Below are 25,358 nucleotides of genomic sequence, written 5' to 3' on the forward strand. Positions count from 1 at the left end.
GGCTTAGTTTGTCGGGGGACATCTTACTTCTTCCTTCTCTCTGTCTATACCTGTGTACTCTCATGTTCCGATTAACCCAGCTTCCCCAAATGTCTTTCTTTTTGGTGTTTATATACGCTGGGATCCGGAGTCATGGATGATCCTGCGGTCCTGTGTCCTGGATCGCGAGCGCTGGATCTTGAGTCGTGGCTGTGGTCCTGGATCATCGGTCCTGGATGGATATCCTCGTGGATTCATCTTCCTATTATACACACATGCATTTCAAAACATTTGGACTACCTATGTTGCAAATGTATTATCTTTTCAATTTACACACGGCATCTATTGCACGTCTGTCCGTCCTGGGAGAGGGATCCCTCCTCTGTTGCTCTCCCTGAGATTTCTCCCATTTTTCCCTTTAAACTGGGTTTTCTTTGGAAGTTTTTCCTTGTACGATGTGAGGGTCTAAGGACAGAGGGTGTCGTATTGTCATACTGATATTCTGTACACACTGTGAAGACCACTGAGACAAATGTAACATTTGTGATATTGGGCTATATAAATAAACATTGATTGATTGATTGATTGATTGATTGATTGATTGATTGATTGATTGATTGATTGAAAAGTCAATAAATAAACATGTTGTTAAAACTTTTTTTTTTTTTTTTTTCGGGAAAAGGTTTACGTTTTGTAAGGTAAAAGGTCAGATGCTAATGAAATCCAGTGATGTTCATCGGATGATGGTCACCTATCTGTAGAGGCTGATGAGTATCCTGCATGCAGTGATGTCATGGTGACGTTGGCCTGCAGGCTCTTATTGGACTGCTGAAAAGGGAGGCGATCATCATGTGGTCTGACCTCATGTCATCACATTGACATGGGGGGGGTTCAACTACAACTGTGTGTGGCATTTCCAAGGCTACCATGCCTCTTTAAAGTCGACAGTAGGATACAATTAGATAAAGTTACAAAAATAAAAAATGAAATTTGAAAGGTCGAGTCTGTAGAGTTAGGAATTGATGATGATGATTGTAGCCATTGTCTGCAGTTTAGAAGAGGGCTCTTTTCTTAAAAGAAGCCTCTAAATATTACACCACCGAGATCACGCACAAGTAGTCAGGTAACGGCGTTTTCAAAATGGTATGTATTGACAATATGAGTATATAAAACATGTAATGTAAATAAAAACTCAATGTATTCAAATGACCCGTCAGATTGTGGAATGAGGTTTATAAGGGATTTGAAGCCTTGAGTTTTGGCTGTCGTCATCTTGGTGGCTGGAACTAATATGATACAAGAGGCGGGGCTTAGTACTGGTAGCGAAATGTCAATCCCAAGGCAGCCATGTCGTAAAGCATCCAGTACTGTATCAATCTTACGATAAAGGGATCGTAAAAAAGAAGTGAGTCAGGCCATGAAGTCCTTAGGCAAATGTTTTCTAAGGGTAATGAATCAAGCGGCCTTGAGGTGAAAAACCACATTTTGGTTCAATGTTGTGGGGGTTTATATTGCTGTGTTTTTTCTATTCATTTTATTTTATTTATTTTTGGATTGGTTTTTGTTATTTCCAAATGACAACGGGTACAAATCAAGTCAATACCCATCTGCAAGTGATCTAAGGCAGAAGATAAGTGACCACAGGGGATGATGACAGAATTCATCAGCTGGCACACACACTGTCCATTTGCACATCTGAGAAAAGCACACAATGAAGGTTCAAGAGGGCCACATGTCATTTCCTTTTGTCATGTGGCCATCCAGAAGGATTTTTCCGATGGCTCACTGCCATTTATCTCATGAAAGTAACCCAATAGAAACATCAGAGAGGAAATGTAATGTATTAGGTATAATAAGAAAACAGCTTCAGAGTCTGGGGGTCCAGGTGGAGTCACTTGGCAAGGAAGTAAAGATTTTGTGCTACTGATGTTTGTCTTCGATAATCGAAAAAGTTGGAAGTACTGTATGTTCCCATTTATTTGTGATCATGTGTCATTACTCACTTTCGTCTGCATTAACTAGTGTTTTGCTAAATCTGTTAAGAAAATGTTATGTGAACAATCCAAATGAGTATTTTTACCATTACGATGTGCGTGGAAAATAAAACGGGAAAATTGCGTCTCAAGCTTACTTAACTACCAAGCAACACGAAAGGTAGATCGAATTAACACTTCTTCTGTATAGTTTACTAAATACAGGTGTTGTGTTTAAATACTTGTTAAAGTTGTGTTCAGAAGGTCAGCTGATTTTGAGAACACTAAAGACTGCTCCCCTGAACTCTCATAGAACATCCATTAGATACTGGGAATATCCTTGAGAAATTATGGAACAGAGAAGGCATGCCAGTATTGAAACGATAAGAAATATCTGCAACACTTAAATCATTTTTAAATTGAAATATTTACCAAAGTGGCAGACTTGGCCAAACAAACATTTTTCATATCGTATTGAAGGAATTTCCTTTAACCAGCAATTGTGTATTTTGGGACGACAACATTCCCAGATATACTCAATCATCCAATAACTGAATTAAACCAATAGCGTTCTGTGGATTTGGACTAAAATCCCCAGTGCCTTCTAGGCTATCCATCATTACGAGCCTAAAACACACTTCTGCCAGGCTTATTCTGGTAATATGAAGTGTTTTCCAATCATTCAGCACTTTCCCTACATGAATAACATTATTCATATTGCACATAGAAAACGCAACAGGCCTTTAAAGGTGTATCGGCTGTTTTATGATGGTTCAATTTGTGGAATAAAGTCAGGGATTTATAGTGGAGGTGGCACACTTCCTCTGAAACACAGAGAAGCTCCAAGAGAGGTTTTTTAAGGTGAATAGTATTAGGCATGTTAATCTTCAGGGAGCAGTCACTCACACAAATGCTAGCATTATTAAGCTAATACTTCTTCCTGCGACTGTAGCCATGTGATGTTATATTTAAAGAAACATAAACACAGTTTTGTTGAAATTCAGAAGGATGACAATGACCCAGGAACTGAGGTTATAAATACCCCGTCATCAACGTTTTAGCAAAAAAAATGCATCCTACTCAATGACAGGTTACAACTTGTATGAATATACTGTACATGTACCATACATGAGGGCAAAAGAACAAAGAACTCATATGAGTTTTGAATGGATTTTTCTAAAATGACCACATTATGTTTTCTTTTCTTATTCTATTTTGAATAAGGGACAGGGAAGGATGTGATCCGGGCTGTTCTGGAGAGAGAGACATTTGATCTACTGATGTTGCTCGATGAAAGGATGAACTATGCTCACACAGCAGTCACTCTTTTATTGCGACGAGTCACAGCTGCCCCATGAGGTCAATTCAATTGACATGGTCCTGTCTGAACATGAAGAAGGAAAGAATTGGCTTTTATAATCTTTGAATTACAGCATATTTTAGGAAAATTAACCTTCTTCTTTCATGTACAGTACGCACTGCATTCCGACCTTGAAGTGGAAGGGATTGGCCAGGATTAGTTTTATGTGAGAACATCATCATAATAACTGATTGACCCTCTTACCTCTGCAGACTAAGTAAAACTTTAAATAGGAAAATGACTGAAATGGCCGATGGCGAAGATCAAACTACATAAGTTCCTGCGTTTTAAAATTAAATTCATTTCAGTGTGTCACCGAAAAGACGAAGGTTTAGGGAGGGCTCATTTCCAATGCTCTTTCCATAACCACTGGTAATCCGCAGCCAATAGTAATCCTGTGTTAATGGGGCTTAATAGTGCCAAAAGGCTGACAATAGATACAGTATGTGCAGACAGACTCTGTCTTTGACATTTAAGAACAAATAAAAGATACAACATTGTAGTGATGATTCATAAATTATTTGGTATAAAATTCATGATCCTGGCAGTGTCCATTGATTTGGGGCTAACCGCGGCTGATAGGGCAGGTAGAAGCAAAAGGGGTTGATGTGTCTGAACCCCATGAAACAGACATTATGGCTGTGTCTCAACTTGGATACTCTCCTAGATATACTGCATGTCATACACTGTAAATAATTGCGCAGTGAAGTGTGAATTTCTGGTGTGTATTGTTGTTTCAAATGGCTCATAGCTGCTGTGCCCTTAGGTAACAATCGGTGCTGTTAACTAGCAAGTTTAGCGGCAGCAAATTCTTACCGACAGCTAAATAAACCCAACTAAATAAATGGTGGCTTCTTTACGACACTAGTATAGTGGTAAGTTCATTTCATTTGAAATGGGTTATGGTTAAAAGGGTTAACGTATTTGCGGCTATTTGAACAACTTCCATGACGTAGCCAAGAGGGCGGAACATTTTGACCGTTATGTGAGCACCATTCCTTTTACTCTAGTAGACTGAATTTTGCCATAGTGCGCATTGTGAGCTCAGTATAGCTCTTGTAAGTTCAGAAGAAGGCAAATTGATACAAAGCTAAAAGACTTCTACTGTGTCATTCGGCTAATTTGATGCCAGAGGCAGAGTCAGCTGTTTGACCAGCATGGAAGCTGTGAGTCACACACCAGTGCCTGCGCAACCATCCGGTCAGAAGGGGCAACCCCTTTATCTACGACCAGGACACACACACACACACACACACACACACACACACACACACACACACACACACACACACACACACACACACACACACACACACACACACACACACACACACACACACACACACACACAACACACACACACACACACACACACACACACACACACACACACACACACACACACACACACACACACACACACACACACACACACACACACAGATGTGTCTAGGGCTTAAAAAGCCTGGGTTTTGTACAGCCTGTCTCTAAAATGGGTTTCCATTAGCTCTACTGTGATTATTAACTTTCCATTGATGCAGCAGCATAGTCAGAGGCACACTGACGTCAAGCAGTGTCCTTGACGGAGAAGCAGCACCCAGTCACCTGCTGAGGAGTTCAACAAGTGTGTGTGCAAGACAGAGAGCGGAAGAGAAAGAGACAATGTGTGTGTGTGTATCCAGAGAGAACCAGAAAAGCGTACTTACTGCACAGAGCAATGATGTGGCTGCTGTCTTCGTGGACAAATTTCTTAGTCACCGCTTCCTCCATAATCTGCTTCACCTACAGACAAAGGCACAAAGGAGCCAACGTTTGTTCACAGTCAAGGTATTCTGCTTCAGTTTTACATCAGTTGTTAAAAGATGATTACATACACTTATACACACTACAATAATAACTTGATTTAGGCATCACAGTGTCATATACATACTCATGATTCCAGCATCTTAGAATAAGAGGGATAATGAAAATTATTTTTTCAAACTGTGCAAAGACACATTTGCCTGATCTTGGGTGTAAAGGAAAGTTTAAAGGGTGTTCGAGATGGAAATGGCTCCTCTTCTGGGGGTATGAATGTGATATGTTCAATTCATGACAAACAGGCTCTTACGATTTTGATTACAATTTGTGTAAACGTTTATGTTTTGGATTAATAAAGTTGCTAGCAGCCAAAACTTGAGGTGTCATCCTCCTGAAAGCACAAATATTATTCGCCCTAGAAACTTGGTCATATTGGTCGATATACCTTGAAGGGTTGGTCAAGGAGAAGTGTTAAAAGTGGTGCAAGATCAAATGTAAAGGATTAGAAAGAGATTTATATTAATGGTTCACAATACACTAAAGTGCTGTACATTTCAATTTGTATTCTGTCCGTTGTGCATTCTCTGTAAATTCTTATGATGGAGGATATCATTTGTAATGTTATCACAATTGTTCCTAATATGCCAGTATTCCGAGGCATAACTGGTACCATAACAATTACAGTAATTGACACTGTTGATATGTTTGTTGATTCCCAAATGAATAATAAAATAGTTTTCCCTGTTGTACCAAACAAAATAGTGTAATTTTAGCATGGAAGTTAAATGGAAGGAACCGTTGTAGCTGAAAACTTGATAAGTTATTTTAATAATATAGTTTAGTTAGTTATGTTGATGAAATAGTACAACACCAATTTATCATTGCGCAATTGTTGTCAGGCTCATAATGTAAATGTAATGTTTTTTGTAACTTCTATAAAAAAGGATACAAATTGAATTTAGTTCATGTTCATATAATATTTTATTATTTGTATTTTATTATACGTTTCTTATGTTTATATATCTTATCATTGCACATTCTGCTAATTGAGGTTCCTTTGTTTCACTATAGGCTGAAGTCACACATGCAGATACCAACACTCCAACTCAGACTAGTAATGGCCACCATAAGCCTCTATTCTAACCTATAATGAGAAAGTGGATGTGTCGACCCCTGAATTAGCAACAGATTCACATGTGCTTAAGCCTTATTTTCCTCCTGTTTGGCCAATATTCAAAACAATAGCCAAATAGATCACCCAAAAATGAGTTTTCATTTAATTCAGGTCGAATTTTTGATTGCTCCCAAAAATCCAGAGCTGACGATGCTACCAAATTATTTTCTACTTGCTTTTCTGCTCGGAAACATTTGAGCCATTGTGTGGCAACTACCTGATAACAAAAAAATTATAAACAAATAATTATGCAGTGTCTTTTTTAAATGGTGACTGCTACTAATAACAGATCTGCCACTCTTGTTCACACCCCCGCACCACTGACTTCTAATTAATAGTATGGCAACCTGGAAACATCCGAATGAGTCTTTCTGCTGTTATCTCTTGTTTCTCTGGGGAGCAGAGTCTGAGTCAGTCTGGTGTTCGCTTGTCTAAGTTCCTTCTCTCCATAGAATTAATTGTCGGCAATAATTAATCCGGGACCTGCCTGACACCTCTGCCTTGTTTGGATCTAATTGATAAACAGGAAGAAATTAATTGTACAACTAGAGCATCAGTCAGTTCAAACTTTTCCCCTGTATAAGGGGTCTGAGGTAGGGAGCTTCATTATCCTTCAAAGTTTATTGTGTGGGATGAGCAAAATAACATGTTTTGTAAAACCACGAAAGCATTGACAAAGCCGATAAGAAATAAGTGCAGGAATGAGTCCTAGGAAATTAGTTAGCATTTTACCAACTTTGGTTCCCTTGTCTTGAAGTTTATTTTTTTACGTGTTTGTTGTTAGACGCCTGAAATACTGTAAGGTCTGTGTTTTAAACGAGCTTTGAAGGTTTATATATTGTGTATTATGACATAAAATACACCCGTAATACCCAACTCGTGATCGTCGGAAGCTTCTGTGTGTTATAAAACCGCCGTTGCCAACAAGCGACAAAATAAGACTACTTCACGTTATCAGGCCAAACACGAGTCAGCCTTTGGTTTAGCGGTGGTGACATGCAGCCATGCCACCATGATGTAGTACACTTATAGCCTTACATTAGCTTTTTACTGATGGCGATTCTGTTTCGGCTTCAAAACTCATAAAAGTATAGTCATTAAGTGGAGATCATCCTTCTGAACAATTGTTTTTAGTATCATTTACAAAATTTGCCACAGATGTTATTTTCTGCAATATTCCGAAGTCCAATCGAAAAATACCATTGTTTTTTGTCAAGGGAGCTGTTGCAACGCTTACTTCCAGGTTGGCCTACAAAACATACGCCATCATCACCACTCTATTAGAAAAAGGTTTTAGAATGTCATAGACAGAGAAAAATAATTAATTTGGTTCCAATACGTCAGAGCTGCCAGAACACAACTAGAAATTCTTCAGGCGCAAAAGGTGATTTATATCGTATAGACCCACATACCAGAGTTTCTGTTAGCCGGTAAAATAGGCTGAAGACCGGCAAATCTAAATCTCTCCGGTCAAAAATAATTCCCCCTTAGCGCAATACCGCATCATTTGCGCCATTTATGTGACAGACAAGAATAGTCAATTCTAATGTCTAACATTTAATGTGGAGAAAGAGATGTATGGGTTGATTGTACGTTGATCTGTTAGTAATGCCTCCGGGTTCCAGTGGGATGGATCACTGTGCTCTTCCTCGCTCGATTCAGACGAGTGAAGGCGGGAGCTGCGTGATTGTGTTTCTTCACTTCTCTCACTCACTCACTATTTCCCCTTTTTAAGGGCACAACACTTAAACAGTTAAGAACGCATTTATTCCTAAAACCGCCAGACGGGGACATGTTGACCCCTCATGTAAACAAATGCATAATGCTGCGCTATACTTTGCCACCACACCCTGTTGCCAAGCAACGCTTATTGTTTAGGTGTCCTTTGATAAGCAGGCAGTCATATAATTAGCTAGAACTAGCTAGATCTGATCGATATGGACATAAACGCGAGTGCAGTCTAATCGGACAGGAGAGAAATATCAGAGATCAGGATCAGCTGCTGCTGACTGAGACACGCAGCTATGCATGATCACCTGCAGCTCTACATGATGCAGCTCTATGATCACCTGCAGCTCTACATGATGCAGCTCTATGATCACCTGCAGCTCTACATGATGCAGCTCTATGATCAGCTTAAGCTCTACATGATGCAGCTCTATGATCACCTGCAGCTCTACATGATGCAGCTCTATGATCACCTGCAGCTCTACATGATGCAGCTCTATGATCACCTGCAGCTCTACATGATCACCTGCAGCTCTACATGATGCAGCTCTATGATCACCTGCAGCTCTACATGATGCAGCTCTATGATCACCTGCAGCTCTACATGATGCAGCTCTATGATCACCTGCAGCTCTACATGATGCAGCTCTATGATCACCTGCAGCTCTACATGATGCAGCTCTATGATCACCTGCAGCTCTACATGATGCAGCTCTATGATCACCTGCAGCTCTACATGATGCAGCTCTATGATCACCTGCAGCTCTACATGATGCAGCTCTATGATCATCTGAAGCTCTACATGATGCAGCTCTATGATCACCTGCAGCTCTACATGATGCAGCTCTATGATCACCTGCAGCTCCGCCGCTGTGACAGACCGGTGAGCGGAGCAAAACACACATTACTGGATCAGCCAGCTGCATGAGACGGATACAGACGGGCTGTCAGGAGAGGGAGAGGAAAAGAGACTTTTGTTTTAAAGCTCGATAAATAACAATGAATACCTTTGACCGGCACTTTTCTCATTTTGTACGGAAGATTTCAACTTTAACGGACATGTTGACCGGCAAAAAAAAATTCAAACGGCAACTCTGGCACATTGCTTCCCATGTCCATCAGCGTGGCCTAAGTCATTTGACTTGAATTTTTACTTTGAAAACATCCATTTATTGAAAAAAATAATAATTTAACAGTATGTTTTTAACAGTTGATTACCCTGAACTTTAAGTATAATTCAACTGAAAAACCAATAAATAAAAAATTAAAGAAATAATAATCGTTTTATTACAATTATGTTGTTTTCATAATCGTTGCGAGCCAAAATCATAATTGCGATTAAAATACGATTAATTGAGCAGCCCTACATTCCAACCAAAGTAAATGCTTTACTCTTAATTGCTGTAGAAAGCCTATTTGCACTTAACTTCCAATACCTTTAAGGGTTTAATTAGTGGAAGGTGTTTATAAATAGGTAAATTACTCAGGTAAGAGAGAACTCTGGATAACTTTGGCTTTTCATTCTTTAGTCTTTTAGCCTGTGATTGAGCACATCCTTCAGGGAGATTACATCCATAAATGTGCCTACAGCTATAGCTCTACCAATGAATCAAGGTAAAGTGATCCACAGCGGGCCTGAGTCAGAGTGGTCGATACCTTCACCTGGCTGTGAGCGACTGTAACATTTCATTGATTGTGTTTGGTAATGGACCCATTTCATTAGTACTGGTTGTCAAGGGTTTAGATCTGGTTTATGTTCATCAATGTGGCACTTTTTGATATATTTTTGAATATTTTGGAGTGGGAAATCTAGTAAATCTTAGTGTACACATAATCCAATTCCCACAGTTTCTAAGGACTATTGGAACATACATATGATGTCACAGAAAATGCATAATATTAGGTGAGCAATAAAGTGACAGTTAAATGCTTGTGACAGTATTAGCCTAGAGATTGTTAGGGTTAAGGACTTTATACACTTTGAGAATAACGATGTAACAAAAATAAATTTGACATACAAAATATTCAGACTGGCAGCGATGCAAATTAAAGACAGTTGCAAAACTAAAAGGTTAGATTAGGTTCCCACCAGCACATTTTTCAGAGGGAGATTATGGATTCAACATTATTTGCAGGCTATGGGACAACAGTTAGAACATTTGCCTATTAGCTTACACTTACAGTTATGTGCGTTTACATGCACAAAAACCTATATAGCACACTACAGGAAAGGGAACCCCCCAAAAAACATAATAGGGCCTCTTCCATCCATCCATCCCTCTTCTCCCGCTTATCCGTGGTCGGGTCGCGGGGGTAGCAGTTCCAGCAGAGAGCCCCAAACTTTCTTTTCCCTGGCGACATCAACCAGCTCTGACTGGGGGATCCCAAGGTGCTCCCAGGCCAGCGAAGAGATATAATCCCTCCAACTGGTCCTAGGTCTACCCCTTGGTCTCTTCCCAGCTGGACGTGCCTGGAACACCTCCCTAGGGAGGCGCCCAGGTGGCATCCTAACTAGGTGCCCGAACCACCTCAACTGGCTTCTTTCGACGCGAAGGAGGAGCGGCTCAACTCCGAGTCCCTCCCTGATGACTGAACTTCTCACCTTATCCCTAAGGGAGACACCAGCCACCCGGCGGAGGAAACCCATCTCGGCCGCTTGTATCCGCGATCTCGTTCTTTCGGTCATGACCCATCCTTCATGACCATAGGTGAGGGTAGGAACGAAAATGGCCCGGTAGACAGAGAGCTTTGCCTTCCGGCTCAGCTCCCTTTTCGTCACAACGGTGCGGTAAAGCGACTGCAGTACCGCTCCCGCTGCTCCGATTCTCCGGCCCATCTCACGCTCCATTGTTCCCTCACTCGAGAACAAGACCCCGAGATACTTGAACTCCTTCACTTGGGGTAAGGACTCATAATCAAAGTTTAAGAGGCCCTAATAGGGCCTCTTAAACTTTGTTATTATAATGTTTTGTAACTCAATGAACTTGCCAACAGTAGACACTGTTATTTGCCTCTTTGGCTGCCGCAACTAATGTTTACAAAATTATTTGAGGATTTGGAGGACGGATAATTTACTGTTTAACAACATGGTGACAGCCTCCCATACGGACTCTTGCATTTATTTACTTTCACTAAAAGTGGGCATTCATTAACAGCTGCAGCCGTTCAATCACAGGCTAGTTCTGGCGATGGCACTGTAATAACAAGATGTGGTTGGTTTATGTCAAACGGATCAGTGGAGCTGGCTAACTTTGTAACCCTTCTACGAATCCTGAAGCTAATGGTTTCTGGGAGGCACGGAGGGAAGAGCTCATTAGCCAACTGTCACTTATGTAAGGACACAATTGTTTTTCCTTCATCTTATGTCCATGACTGGGCCAAACAACAGAACATCAACTGTGTGTTCCCTGCGGCCAAAAGGGAGGATTGTTTTTCTGAGGCTAATAAGACATACAATCTCTCTTGGAGAGAACATACTGCAAATATTGGAAATGTGCAACAGATTGCTCACTGAGACCGAATGTCATCAAAGCTAGTACTCATTATAGATAAGATATTATAACCATATTTGTGGTGCGTGATTTATTCTGAGACAATTAGGGAAAAAGAGAATCAGCCTTTTGTTTTTTCGCTGCTGCAGTGATGGCAGACTCTGAAGGACGAGTTAGTAGAACCTGTTTTTACTCGTCTCGCATGCACTTGTTGACCTGCTGCACACACAAAAAAGCCATATCCTGTGTCGAATCAATTTCTCTTCAAGAAAATAGTGTGAAAATGAACATTTTAACCCAGAGTACAAAGTGGTTTTCAGTGCAGTTTATAGGTCTGGCTCGTAGTGCAGAAGCATAGCCGTGGGAACATGTTTCAAATGGGGGGTGCTGTGGGGATGACACCAGGGCTGGTTCTGACCAATTTGCTGCCCTAGGCAATATTTTAGCTGGCAATGAAAAACCTCTACAAAAGAACAATACACTACAAAAAGAGAAACTTATTGACATGGTGGACAGTTTATATAAAAAGGCTTCAAATGTATTTAGTATTGTATGAACATGTTTTAATTGATGGGTGGACATCATATCCTCTAGGGGGGTCCGGGAAGACTTTTAAACATTTTAAAGTAAAATGCTTTTCATTTATCCTAATAATTTACATAAATTGCGATCAAACCGTTTGAGTCCCACTGAGATAACTTAGACTAAAGTGAACTCTCTCTCTCTCTCTCATTCTACGCACGACAAGTTTATTATTATTCCGCCGGTATTTTGCCGCACTTCTCCTCCGCATTGAACATCGCAGAAACTCCGTCGCGTGTGTGTCGCGTGTATGTGGGTTTAAAAAGGATTGGCAACGCTTGATTTCATCTCAAACGGCATAGCTCTTTGAAAAACTATTTGTCTGTGGATGGATGATTTTCTATCAATTTGGAGGTGGTCCACGAGGAGCTGTAAACACGACTTTCACTTCATCTTCACATCATGCTCTTCATCTTCAATGTCACCTATTTGCTCGTCTCCACCACCATTTTCAGGCTCTACGACCATGGCCTTACGTCCTATCCTTTCAATCCCTTCAGTCTAACATTACTCTGACACCAGGATCCCGGTGGTCTCTATAAATGTGTCATTATCACATTTGTGCTTTGGGTGTATGGAACTTTTACACCTCACAAAAATACAGCACGACTGCAGAGAAAGAGTGCTTTCTTTAACACCCACTTGAACATGAGTGACACATCAATTGTATCACATTCAAGTCAAAATGACTGAGACACAGGGATTCACAATGTTAAATACACTTTGCAATAAAGAAAAGATGAGAATAAAAAAAGTTAAACTAGAAGAGAACATCCCTAAAATAGACACATTTGCGATATAACTTTCAAACTGTATGTTTGAAGCTGCAATATATATATACTATATATATATATAATTTACTTCCTCATTTTAAATGTAACACTTCTGTTCGAGAAATTATCTGGGGAAATACATTCTGAGGATTCTCTATGCGTTGGAATGGGAAAGTGTTACACCATTAAACATCTATTAGAGATTCAGTATTGCGCAAGAGCAGAAGATACACGTCTTGTTCCTTGTCTAACACAATTATTTCAGCTTTGCGTGGACTGCTGCTTTCACCCTCCTCTCAATGAAAAATGTCCTGGTGGCAGCATTGAAGGCACTTACAAGAGATCTCCTGACAGCGTCACATTTACATGATATTAAATAGCCAACGAATGCAATTTTACTTCTTCTTAAGGGAGCTGCTGAAGCTTTCAGTTGCCAAGCAATAGTGAGATAGCCGAGTGCCGCTGCAAGAGACAGGGAACTTAACCCAGGAGCTTTGCACAAACCAGTCTCTCTCAGCCCAGTTTGCTCTTCCTAAAATGTCGGATGGCATTGACTAGCATCTCCTCGATCAACAATAGCCAATCACATCATTGATTTTTGGGGTGGATACGCAGAATACAGATTTGCAAAATGTTGCATTTTTGGACTATGTAGTACCTTTGGAAGAAAATAGAACAATACGGTTCAGAAGCAACAGCAATTCCTTCATGTAGCAAATTGATCTCAGCATGACACCTAATCAGCTACATTGTTTCTGAGCGTATCTAATAGGGGTGTAACGGTTCACAAACATTTCGGTTCGGTACGTACCTCGGTTTTTAGGTCACGGTTCGGTTCGGTACGTTTTCGGTACAGCAGAAAAAATTATCACAAAACATAACATTTTTTTTTTTAATTACTATTAAACTGAATAATGTATTCACTCAAATAAATACAAAATATAATAAAATAAACATTAAGGTGCAGCATTTCGATGAACTGAAATAATCTGTATTTGAACTTTACTGTACTAGTACTCACAAAACATAAAATATTAGTTTTGGGTTTTTAATTATTATTAAACTATGAATATTCACTCAAATAAATATAAAATATAATAAAATAAACATTAAGGTGCAGCTTTTCGATGAACTGAAATAATCTGTATTTGTACTGTACTGTACTAGTACCTAAGCAGCCAGCTTGACATTAGGACTTGCTTGTCATTTCATGTTTTTTTAAAGAAAAATGAACTTTTCCACATTGCTTGCCGAAAGGGCAGATCTGCTGGCACTAACAATGTCTCCTGCCGTGGAGAACACCCTCTCGCTAGGGACAGAGGTAGCAGATACAGCCAGGTAGCGCTTTGTTAACATGGCAACATAAGGATATTTGCCGTTTGTAATAGCTTTGGCTCGGTCTGAAGTTTTTGCGAGTGGTGGAGGCTTACATGCTAGCGGGAGTTGGGTTTGCACTTCAGTCTTTTGGTACCGGTGATATTCACGTTCGGGTGATGCCTTTTCAAATGAGTGTGCAAGTTTGATGTATTGCCAGCCGCGTAACCAATTTTAGTTGAACAATGCCGACAAACAGCTTTGGTTCGGTCCACCTGTATTTGTCCGTCATCCTTGTACGTAACTGCGAAACCAAAATGTTCCCCAACCGGAGACTTCAATGATGCTGGAGGATTTTCGAGCTCAACTTTATCTGCGTTCGCCATTTCGACAGTTCCTTAAATTACTGACTACATTTGAACGCATCCCTCTGACCAGCTCGTCCAATGAAATTACTTACTCTATGACGCGTTGAACACAATGGGAGCAAATTACTCTGAATGCTGCGACGCAGCACCTGAGATTACTTCCAAGAAGTTGTTCACGTTCTCAATTTTTTACGTTTAAAGTTATATTTGTTCGGTACACTTCGGTACACACGTGTACCGAACCGAAGGGCCCGTACCGAATAATTTCGGTACGGGTACGTGTACCGTTACACCCCTAGTATCTAATGTACAGAGAAAAGTCATATTTCAGAGTCTCCAATAATTGGGCTTAACCATGGCCAGGGTTTCCCACACATAGATTATACTTGGGCGGGCCGCCATGGTATATTAACGGCCGCCCAAGTATATTTCGTGACCCATTTAGGTTTGTTTTGTTTTTTTTGTTTTTTATTCGTCCTTGACCACGACGCCATCTGCGATCGATTAACTTGTGGACAATGATCCCTCGCTCCCTTGCACTGATCTCGCCTCCTTCTGGCCTGTTAAGTGGCCTGCCTCACACAGGGTGACTGGCTGTCCACATGATGTGGCCTGCCGACATGGCCACTGTCATACAGATCATAAATCAAAGCCCTTGATTGGTCTCTGTGTGTCATTCAAGCTCGGGATAACCTCAGCTCAGGTGAGGTAAAGGACTCTGAGTGTTTAGATAGTTAACTTAGTCTAAGTTCTCAGTGGGTCTCAAACGGTGTGGTCACCATTTATGTAAACACATATTTCCATTTGAGAGGGTAGTGATTGGTCTAATGGATAGTGAGGTGGGCTGAAGATCAGAAGGCTGTGAGTTCACACCACCACTAGTGTGCCCTTGAGTAAGGCACTTAGTCCTTAGTTACTCGAGGGAGAATGTCCCTGTAATCGGTCATTATAAGTCGCTTTGGATAAAAGCGTCAGCTAAATGAAATGTAATGTGATTAGTAAAATATGCATGAATAAATAAATAAAAAGTTAACTAGGTGAAAAAGGGTAAGATACACTTTTAAAACTTGTTGAGAGAAAACTAGTCTTTGCTGCTGCCTCAAAGAGGAGCAGGGGTGAGAGGAGGGAGACAGGCTGATTCAGGAGCACAGACACACTCACAACTATAAATGAACCAAAAATAAATTAATAAACAAGTTTCAGTGTTTTTTTCATATTGGAAATGGTATGTTATATTGGTTATATGGCCATGATTTTATGATTATTGAAATGTATACAGTTCTGTTTAATATAGGTGTTTCCATAGATCTAGTCTCTTTATTTTCCCCTCAAAATGCACCAGATTGATGCATTTAACTCCAAAATAAAAATAAAATCTTACCGGGGGGCATGCTCCTGGACCCCCTTAGAGGATTTGAGGTTGACCCCCACTAAAAATCACATGGATAGGTTCCTAAATACATTTATAAATAGATTAAATACATTAATTTTTTTTAAATAGTAACAAATTTCCATATGTTCATGTGTGGGTAGTAGATTTAAACTATAGGGCTATCATTATGGGCCCTGCCTGTACCTGTTCGCTCTGCCATCGCGTGAAGGGTCTGCTAACAAGCGACCAACAGAAAGGTTAATGTTAATGTTGTTGCACGTCACCTCAACCCCCCCCCCCGCTACCACCACCCCCCCAAGTATATTTCAGATCTGTGGGAAACACTGGAGGCCTTTCTAAATGTAAAATGCCAATGTATCACAACTTCTGCCTGGATACATCTAACCGCTGCCGCTGTGGCCGCTAACATCCAGCTATGATGCTATCATGAATCACTGTTCTAGAACAAAGGACGATAAAAAGCATGTGAAACAAATGGGAAAATTGCACAACACATGACAACAAAGACATTATACTTTAAATAATCTTAAAGAGGCCATATTATGCTTTTTTCTGGGTTTTCCCTCTACTGTAGTGTGTTATGTGTTGAGCATGTAAATGGTCTCAAAGGCTAAAATCCCAGAGTTCACGCCTCGATTGATCTCCTTTGTTAACTTCCATAACATAGTGACATCACTAGCTAGCGCTCCAACAAATTGTACGTGATCGACTAAGGAGCAGGACATCTTGAAGCGGTTGACCAATCACAACAGAGCCGGCCAGCTAACCAATCAGAGCAGACTGGGCTCTGGTTTCAGACAGAGGGTGAAAAGAGGTGCTGCAGCACAGGCAGTATGAGACAAATAAAGAGCCTTTTGAACATTAAAGCATGGAGACATGTCACACTTGAGGCTCAAAATACAAATATTAACCTGAAAATTAGCAGAATAGGGCTCCTTTAAAGTGAAATGCAAAGCTGTGGAGACCTTACAAAACCTCCAACTGACGCACAAAGTAGTTTTAACATCAATACACAGCTTCCAGTGGCCCAGTGACCCAAGTATGTTCCTCCTTATTTCCCTGATGGTGAAGTAGCAGACACATCCTGAGAACTTAATTCTCTACGATTTAAAAGGTTCAATTATTGAAGTCCCAAACCCGTGGGTGACTGCGGGATGTCTGGAGGAGGACAGAAAGGATTCTAATAAGACAAATAATAAGAAAAAATAAATAAGTGATGTATCCTGCATTTTGTGTAAATGAATGTTGGCTCTAAACATGATATTAATGAGTATAAAACAAATATTGAATAGGCGCCGATCAGTGTTGTTGTTCTTGGCCTGGCCTCAACACCCATTTGGACTGTCTTGACTTGGACGTGTCATTGATTTGACTCAAGTGTGGTTGACTACAACTTCACCCGATAAACAATCAGAATGAAATCCCTCCCAATAGCTTGCTTGCTAATGGGCAGCATTTCTCAACTATTAAAGAGGTCTAATGGTCACACAGTGAGAACTTCCCAAGCAACATAAAGACACCAAAGATCAAATTGAACATGCATCTTTGGAAAAATAAATTGATTTCAAATGGTAAGAGGAAGATACGCAAAACAATGACAAACTGCATCAACCTGTAGGAACAGATGACTGGATGAACATTTGTAAAAACACCCTACTAGCAATGACTAACGTTTTAATTTAATTTTTTTCAGTACATTTTCAATATGCTTGAATACATTTTTGACTACTTTGTCTACCTCCAGGTGACACACTGAGACTCAGGTTTTCCTTTATTTTAAAGAAGCTGCAGTGGTGTCAATTCACTAAATATACGTTATAACGAATGCATTGGATACCATTCACCACCAAACATGAAATTCTGATTACAATAAGTCAATTATATGTTTAAGTGAAGCAATAAAAAGAAATAATGAAGAATAATCAGGTGATTTGTGTTTCGTGCATGGAAAACACTCATTAGAACGCATATATGGGATTTTGTGCTTGATATTTTTACATTGACCTTTCTTTACCATAATAATGACAGAAACGCCATGCTCATATCACTCAGACTAGGTCTAGGCAGTGAGCCACACCTTGTCACATCCAGTCTTTGATTTACTCTAACATTTCAGTGCAGGAAAATCCTTAAAGTTGTAGCTTTCAGTGAAGGCAGCATACAATGGGAGTGGGTAGATAGGTTACAGGAGGACTGATTTATTCCTCACTGGAGAGATGTGAGAAATTCATCACCAGGAACAAAAAGCCGGAGGCACCGTGGATGTTACTGAGACAGACAGCAATACAACCTATGTTGAAAAGATGCCTCGCTGTAACACTTTAGATGATTTCTGCCCTGAGAGCTAGCTTATAAATGGATGCTAGGATCTTACAAAAAATATGTTTATATAGTGAATGTAATCGATTTCATGCAGCAATCACATCAGGTATGCATAAGAGATAATACAGCATATTTTGATGATATATGGTCAATTAAAACTTGTGTAACATGTATGTTAATGAATTATGGCAGATTACAAATTGACTTATAGTAGCTACTCACCTAGGTGATACGTAAGATTTAGGTGCATGGAATAATATAGGAAAATTCCAACATTCCTATTTATTTTTATGTATTTTCCTATTTGTAAATGCTTTAGTTTTTTGTGTATTGTAACCATATAATTCCTATACATTTTTAAAGGAATATTCCTGTTGTCATTTTTACCTGAATCAGATAGAGAAATGATTGCCAAATACTTAGTAGCCTACAGAGATACTACTAATACAAAAAGTAGGTGCATTTTTAGCTAGATACAGTTATTCAAAACCAGTTTGGGAAACTTGCATTTTTAAACTGAATTGAATTAAGCTCTAACAACGTAGACCCTGATAACCCCGGGAAAAACACTTCCAAGAATCGCGTCGTGATTTAAGTGAATAATAACGTCAAATGAAACGGTAAAAACGTGAATGAGGAGCTCGACAGGGCGTCAATAATTCGCGCCTACCTCGCGTTTGACGTTCCATAATAATTTCTGTTTGTAGTCTTCCTCCGTGGAGCCCTCCATGTCTGCCCGTCTGTCCGTCCGCGGTGCACACGACGCTGGTCCTTTCGCTCTCAGAACCGCTCTCCCTTTTATCCCTCGTTTCCTTCTTCCTTCGCTCAGCTGGACTCTGACGCAACCGAGCAGCTTCACGGCAACGTCAGAAGACCCGCCTTCCTCACCGTGCTGATCAATGGAGGAGGACAAAAAAACTCCCAGCATCCCACCCTGATCCCACCCCGCCCCAACCTGCAGCCTCTCAGCATCAGCACACCAACCTGTAGAGTTATGTATAGCATCTCCTTTATAATGCGGGGGGGGGGGGGGCTAGTGAACGGTCAACGGGGGGGGGGGGGGGGGCTAGTGAACGGTCAACGGGGGGGGCGGCCCTAGACATTTTGGTGCCCCAGGCGAGATTATGATTTGGTGCCCCCCCTCCAAGCAATACACAATAGACTATATAAAGAATAGATACAAAATATCTACAACTGAAATGTATTGACATGTTGGTTATATACATGCAGAAGGTTTCAAATGTATTCATTATTGTATGAACATGCTTTAATTGGGGGGGGGGAGCTAGTGCGCCGCATTTGCGCTTCAGATGAGGCTCCCTTATTTTTAATGACTTCATTCAGAAGTATGGTACTGCACAATAGAAGACGTCACAGCAACATGATACGGAGTGACCTCCTCTGGTGGACTCCCCGTCATTAAACCTCCTGCTTGTGCCTCCATGTGGGCTGAGGGTGCACCTGCAACCATCAGAAGACATGTTCCCATATGCATTCAACCTTGTCTTTTAGTTCAACATTACACTTTAAAGAAGTGCCCTAAAGTTCTCTTTTGTCACCAACATCCTGTCCTGTAGCCTACAGATTCTAACTTTATATGCAGAATCTGTTTATAGAAATTAAACTGATATTACTCATTACTTACAATGATATTGCTTGTTTTAAGTAAGTATGTCAGCACTGTTCTTGTTGTCCTTAGTTTGAATCGTTATGGTTTATTGCACTTATTGTAAATCACTGTGGATACAAGCGTCGGCTAAATGCTATGTAATAATATTAAAAACCTCACAGATTATACAGATTCCAATGTAATTATTATGAAATCCTAAAGCATCTTATTCCAACTGAGATAAAAAAGGAATTCTCAGGAAAAAACCCTAGCAGAAAACCCCGTATTCATGTAGGGGAAAAAATTGTATGAGGTTCGCTTGTTTTTTTTCATGTATTTATATCATATAATATAAAGAAATAAATAATTAAGAGTTAAAACCATGTTTTGGGGGATTACATTGACAGATTTAATCCCTATATTCTCTAGCCTTTCAGCTAAAACGTGTTTTATTCCTCTTAAAGAGGACATATTGCTTTATTTGTCTCATACATTGCTCTGATTGGTTAGCTGACTGGCTCTGTGGAGAAAAAGGAGACTGTGAAGTCCACGAGTAGACGGACCACTTTTGGACAAAATGTTCTATCAATTAACCCTCTATGACTTTTTATTTTGGGAGGAACAAAATGTTTTACCATGTGTTTTAGGAGCTTAGGGGTCCCTGATATTATATCAAATATAAAATGTGACCCCCCCACACCCCTCAACCAGGGGTTGGTTTGTTGCCTCAGGGCAACAATGTGCTACGAGGGTATTGAAACACCAAGGATTTCTACAATTCAGAAGAAATAGAAAAAACAACTCTATATGAATTCAAAAGGTTTTCTTTGTGTGTGTGTGTGTGTGTGTGTGTGTGTGTGTGTGTGTGTGTGTGTGTGTGTGTGTCTATGTGTGTGTCTGTGTGCCTAACCCTATCTTGACCTTCACTGTCCTCATTGTCAGAGCCTGATCGTGTCCCTTCTGCCCATAACAGGTTTTGGGGTCCATTTCCTGTAAATATCAGTAGATGTAAAAACATTGATTAGGTTTATCACAGCTGAGCACATTTGCACACTTGTATGATATTGCCTGGAAAAAAGTGGTCGAGTGGCACAGTGTTGCCCTGAGGCAACGAACAACAAAACATAGTTTTAGCTAATTAATAAATACATAAGTCTTTAAACAATCAAATATACTTCTTTACGTATTCATGCACATGCATGTATTTTTTATTTTAAGTTGTGTACATTTCTAATATGTTAAAAAGTTAAATGTATCTTACCAAGTGGTGGCCCTGAGTCCCCTGCAGCTTTGCTTGCAGAAAGGACTGCTCCACCCCCAGACAAAATGCCACACCCATATAATTCCCTCATTTTATTGGACACCAGCATGTCAGGTGACATTGTGTATATTTAAAAAAATAAAAATATTTAGAGGGCCAGTGTGAGGTCGAAAAAAGTGGTTTGTTGCCTGAGGGCAACAGTATGCCATAGAGGGTTTTAAGGGCAGCTCATTGTGGAATAGCCTCCCAACTGAGTTACGGGATTGTCCCACGTTGAACAGTTTTAAAAAGGTCAACTAAAAGAATGGTTGAGAAACAAACAAACGGGCAATCACCGCTAAATGCACTTTAATACAGGGGTATCTCCAGGGCCGCCCTTGGCCAACTTGGGGCCCCAAGCGACAGTGTGAGATGAGGCCGCCCCCCCCCCCCAAACCGACAGGAGTGAAAACACATTTTTTGGAAACAAAGTAGGCTACTTTGCAAATATAATTCCTGTTTATTATTATTATTATTATCAACACAATTACTTTTTTATACAGTGAGGAAAAATGTGCATGTATGTCGTTCAGTATGCGTTTACAGGTGAATACGTCTGCATTTCCTGCCAAATACTAGCCTCAAAAAGATTAAAATATAATTATTGCAAATAAAATTCTACTAATAATAATAATCAATTCAATAATATAAATACTATATTATTTTACTATAATATAGTTGTAATATAGTCAAGGCAAAACATGCTTATGACGAGCTCAAAAACGGATATTTCTTAAATCTGTTTTAAAATGTAGTTCCCTCTGTCAGCAATGTATCAACAACTACTCACACATTTCTATCAGTATTTCTCTGTGTTGTGGTTGACATGATGATGACTGTTAGGAGTTAAGGGGAGAGCCTGAGCGTCACCATGATGATGACTGTTAGGAGTTAAGGGGAGAGCCTGAGCATCACCATGAAATGTGCAAATTGACATAAAAATGAATAAAAGGGGAAAAAATGCTCCATGTTTTTTAGGCTGTAAACTTTAACTGTTATGTAAGCCAACTAGACAGACAGTGCATCACTCTTCCTCCTGTACATTAGCAGATAAAAGGCATCACATACTTGAATGAATGGTAAATAAAGAATGCTGGAAATAACTGCATCTCCATTAGCCTATGCTATGCAGAGACCGCCTTCTTCATGTCGTGAATTGCAGCTGATGTTTTAATATGGCAATTGGCAATTTGACTTTTACAACATTCGCAAGTTGTACATTTGACTCATACAATATCCCACCTTCGAGTGATGCGCTAGTTTCTTCATGTTCATTGCAACGGTGTCGGGTTACAGACGTGCTCCCCTTGTCACCTCTCCCTCTCGCGGGGGGTGCATGGAGAACTGAGCGGAGAACTGCGCACAGCAGCTGAGGCCCTCTGGGCGGGGCCCCCTGCGCAAGGCGGGGCCCCATGCAGCCTGAGTGATTGGCCTGTAGGGAGGGGCTGCCCTGGGTATCTCCTCTTGCACTTGATGTATCTCTTGTATCTCCTCTTGCACTTGATGTAGCTCTTGTATCTCCTCTTGCACTTGATGTATCTCTTGTATCTCCTCTTGCACTTGATGTATCTCTTGTATCTCCTCTTGCACTTGATGTAGCTCTTGTATCTCCTCTTGCACTTGATGTAGCTCTTGTATCTCCTCTTGCACTTGATGTATCTCTTGTATCTCCTCTTGCACTTGATGTATCTCTTGTATCTCCTCTTGCACTTGATGTAGCTCTTGTATCTCCTCTTGCACTTGATGTAGCTCTTGTATCTCCTCTTGCACTTGATGTAGCTCTTGTATCTCCTCTTGCACTTGATGTATCTCTTGTATCTCCTCTTGCACTTGATGTATCTCTTGTATCTCCTCTTGCACTTGATGTATCTCTTGTATCTCCTCTTGCACTTGATGTAGCTCTCGTATCTCCTCTTGCACTTGATGTATCTCTCGTATCTCCTCTTGCACTTGATGTATCTCTCGTATCTCCTCTTGCACTTGATGTATCTCTTGTATCTCCTCTTGCACTTGATGTATCTCTTGTATCTCCTCTTGCACTTGATGTATCTCTTGTATCTCCTCTTGCACTTGATGTATCTCTTGTATCTCCTCTTGCACTTGATGTAGCTCTTGTATCTCCTCTTGCACTTTATATATTGTAGCTGCTACATTGTACTGCCATGTGGTAAATACTTGTATATGCTGCTCATGCTCTTTCTGCATATCATGTATTTATTTTTGCTATGTATATAAATGTCAGGTTCTTAAATGTTGTATGTGAGGGACTACGGATGGAAATTAGCTCAAAGCTCAAATCTGGCATGTTTACGTTTTAAATCATTATTTGTTTTAAATGTTCATCGTGTGCACTGTCCCTCTTCAAATAAACGATTAAATGAAACGAAAATGGTGTGATTGGTCAACCACTTAAAGATGTAGTAAGGAAAACCCTCAAAAAGCATGATATGGTCACTTTCACTATGTTGTTAGACACTTTGAATTACATTTCTGGGACCTGTACATTAAACCGTGCTTGCCATTAATATCAGTATATCAAAAAGGACAGAAATAGTAATGGTTACTATTAACGACGTAAACGGGGGATCCTTCATTTGTACATAGTTCATTATACCTGCCTTCTAAAAACATACCCAGGACAAAATGTAGTTGAATAACAAGAACTTTTATCTTCACAGCTGGAAAAAAGGCAATATGGTAAACTGCATTAAAACATGTTAGACTCTAATTCTGGAAAAACAGATAATTTTTTGGAAAACAGGCTCTTTTTTTGTATGTATGAAAAATACAATCTATAAATATGAAACATGCTCCTGCTGATTCAGAGTGTAAGTGCTATGATTGTTACAATATTTCTTCGTAGAAATAGTGCATATCAGTGATTTTTCCTCCCTATTAATCTCTATTTAATTTAAAATAAACTACAGTTCCCTAGGTATTTAAAGTAGTTGCTCTGAATCCTCTGATAACACTTCGTAAAATGATGATGGACAGAGCAGACAACACCACAACTATCTAGAGTAAAATGTCAGATGCACTTTCATCATGTTCTTTAGATAGTGGTAAAGAAAACTATTCAAAGGAGAAACGTGTGAGGGTCGTCAGATTCCATCTCTGAATGTTCACCATCAATGTGAAATCTGTCCAGCCGCTCGTGCTCCCGGGCTTCAGTGTCCCATGGGCCGCTCTTCGTACGTGCTGTACCTCTTGATGTGGATTCGACGGACACGCTCGCGAAGCTCCGCTCCCCCGGGCCCCTCCTCTTCCTCACTGTGAGATCCGCAGCTGGTGTAGCTCCGCCGCGTGGCCTCCAGCAAAGAGTTGTCGGGAAGAGGCATTGTCTCGTAAAGCAAGGTGTTCAGGGTCTCCTCGTAGATTCGCGCTTCAGGGAACTCCACCTAAGGTAGGAAGTGAAAAATGTATTTAATATACACACATGCCTGCAGGCCAAGCAAACTACATGGTGACCCAGAAACATTGTGGTGCTAGTAGACATAAATGACCAGAAAAAGTCACATCCACATTTTCTCATGACTCCATTGCCAAGATAAACAAAGGAGACATTTTTAAGGAACTTTTACACTAGGCATCAAGATCAAGGGCATACAATGTATCTCTGGGTCCAGCCAAAATAAGGAATATTCAAACATGCTGTTCTTTATTAGTGTGAATGCTGTGCAATAGCATTCCACTATAGTTCTTCAAATCTTTATATCTTCTTCTTCTTATTATTTCAACCAATATTTTGCCGTCGGATAACTTCAGCTACTGAAACCATTCAAATATCAAACTATTCAGCCTTTTCAGCACATGATGGGAAACTTTTAACTTTTTCAAAATGTTCAGCTTGCTATACTCTTTTTTAACATGTAACTCAATGGGAGGAACCTTTCAATCCTTTTTTACCTACACCATGCGCCAAATGCTTCTCCTTCCACATACAGTTGCAAGAAAAAGTATGTGAACCCTTTGGATTCTCCACACATAGCGTTGTGTGTTCCTTCCAAACAACTCAACTTTGGTTTCATCTGTCCACAGAATATTTTGCCAGTAGTGCTGTGGAACATCCAGGTGCTCTTTTGCAAACTTCAAACGTGTAGCAATGTTTTTTCTGGACAGCAGTGGCTTCCTCCGTGGTGTCCTCCCATGAACTCCATTCTTGTTCAGTGTTTTACGTATCGTAGATTCGTCA

At 40.2% G+C, this 25,358-nt stretch overlaps 2 protein-coding genes across 5 annotated transcripts in view; both read right to left on the bottom strand.

The window, feature by feature from the left end:
- Positions 1–19,131, bottom strand: part of sgsm2 (small G protein signaling modulator 2) — a 94,261-nt gene extending 75,130 nt beyond the window's left edge. For all 4 annotated transcript variants that reach the window (XM_034097880.1, XM_034097879.1, XM_034097878.1 and 1 more), the window contains exons 1-2: positions 18,928–19,131; positions 5,019–5,094 (exon numbers count right to left, since the gene is read on the bottom strand). In XM_034097880.1, the coding sequence (XP_033953771.1) occupies positions 5,019–5,094; positions 18,928–18,987 (136 nt within the window). In that variant the 5' untranslated portion in view covers positions 18,988–19,131. The remainder of the gene's footprint in view (positions 1–5,018; positions 5,095–18,927) is intronic.
- A 4,681-nt stretch (positions 19,132–23,812) lies between these two features.
- The window catches only part of tnfaip1 (tumor necrosis factor, alpha-induced protein 1 (endothelial)), a 31,861-nt gene continuing 30,315 nt past the window's right edge, over positions 23,813–25,358 (bottom strand). Inside the window, exon 7 of the mRNA XM_034097991.2 lies at positions 23,813–24,564. Coding sequence (XP_033953882.1) covers positions 24,334–24,564 — 231 coding nt within the window. The 3' untranslated portion in view covers positions 23,813–24,333. The remainder of the gene's footprint in view (positions 24,565–25,358) is intronic.

The sequence above is a fragment of the Pseudochaenichthys georgianus genome, chromosome 13, assembly GCF_902827115.2.
Source record: "Pseudochaenichthys georgianus chromosome 13, fPseGeo1.2, whole genome shotgun sequence".
NCBI lineage: Eukaryota > Metazoa > Chordata > Actinopteri > Perciformes > Channichthyidae > Pseudochaenichthys > Pseudochaenichthys georgianus.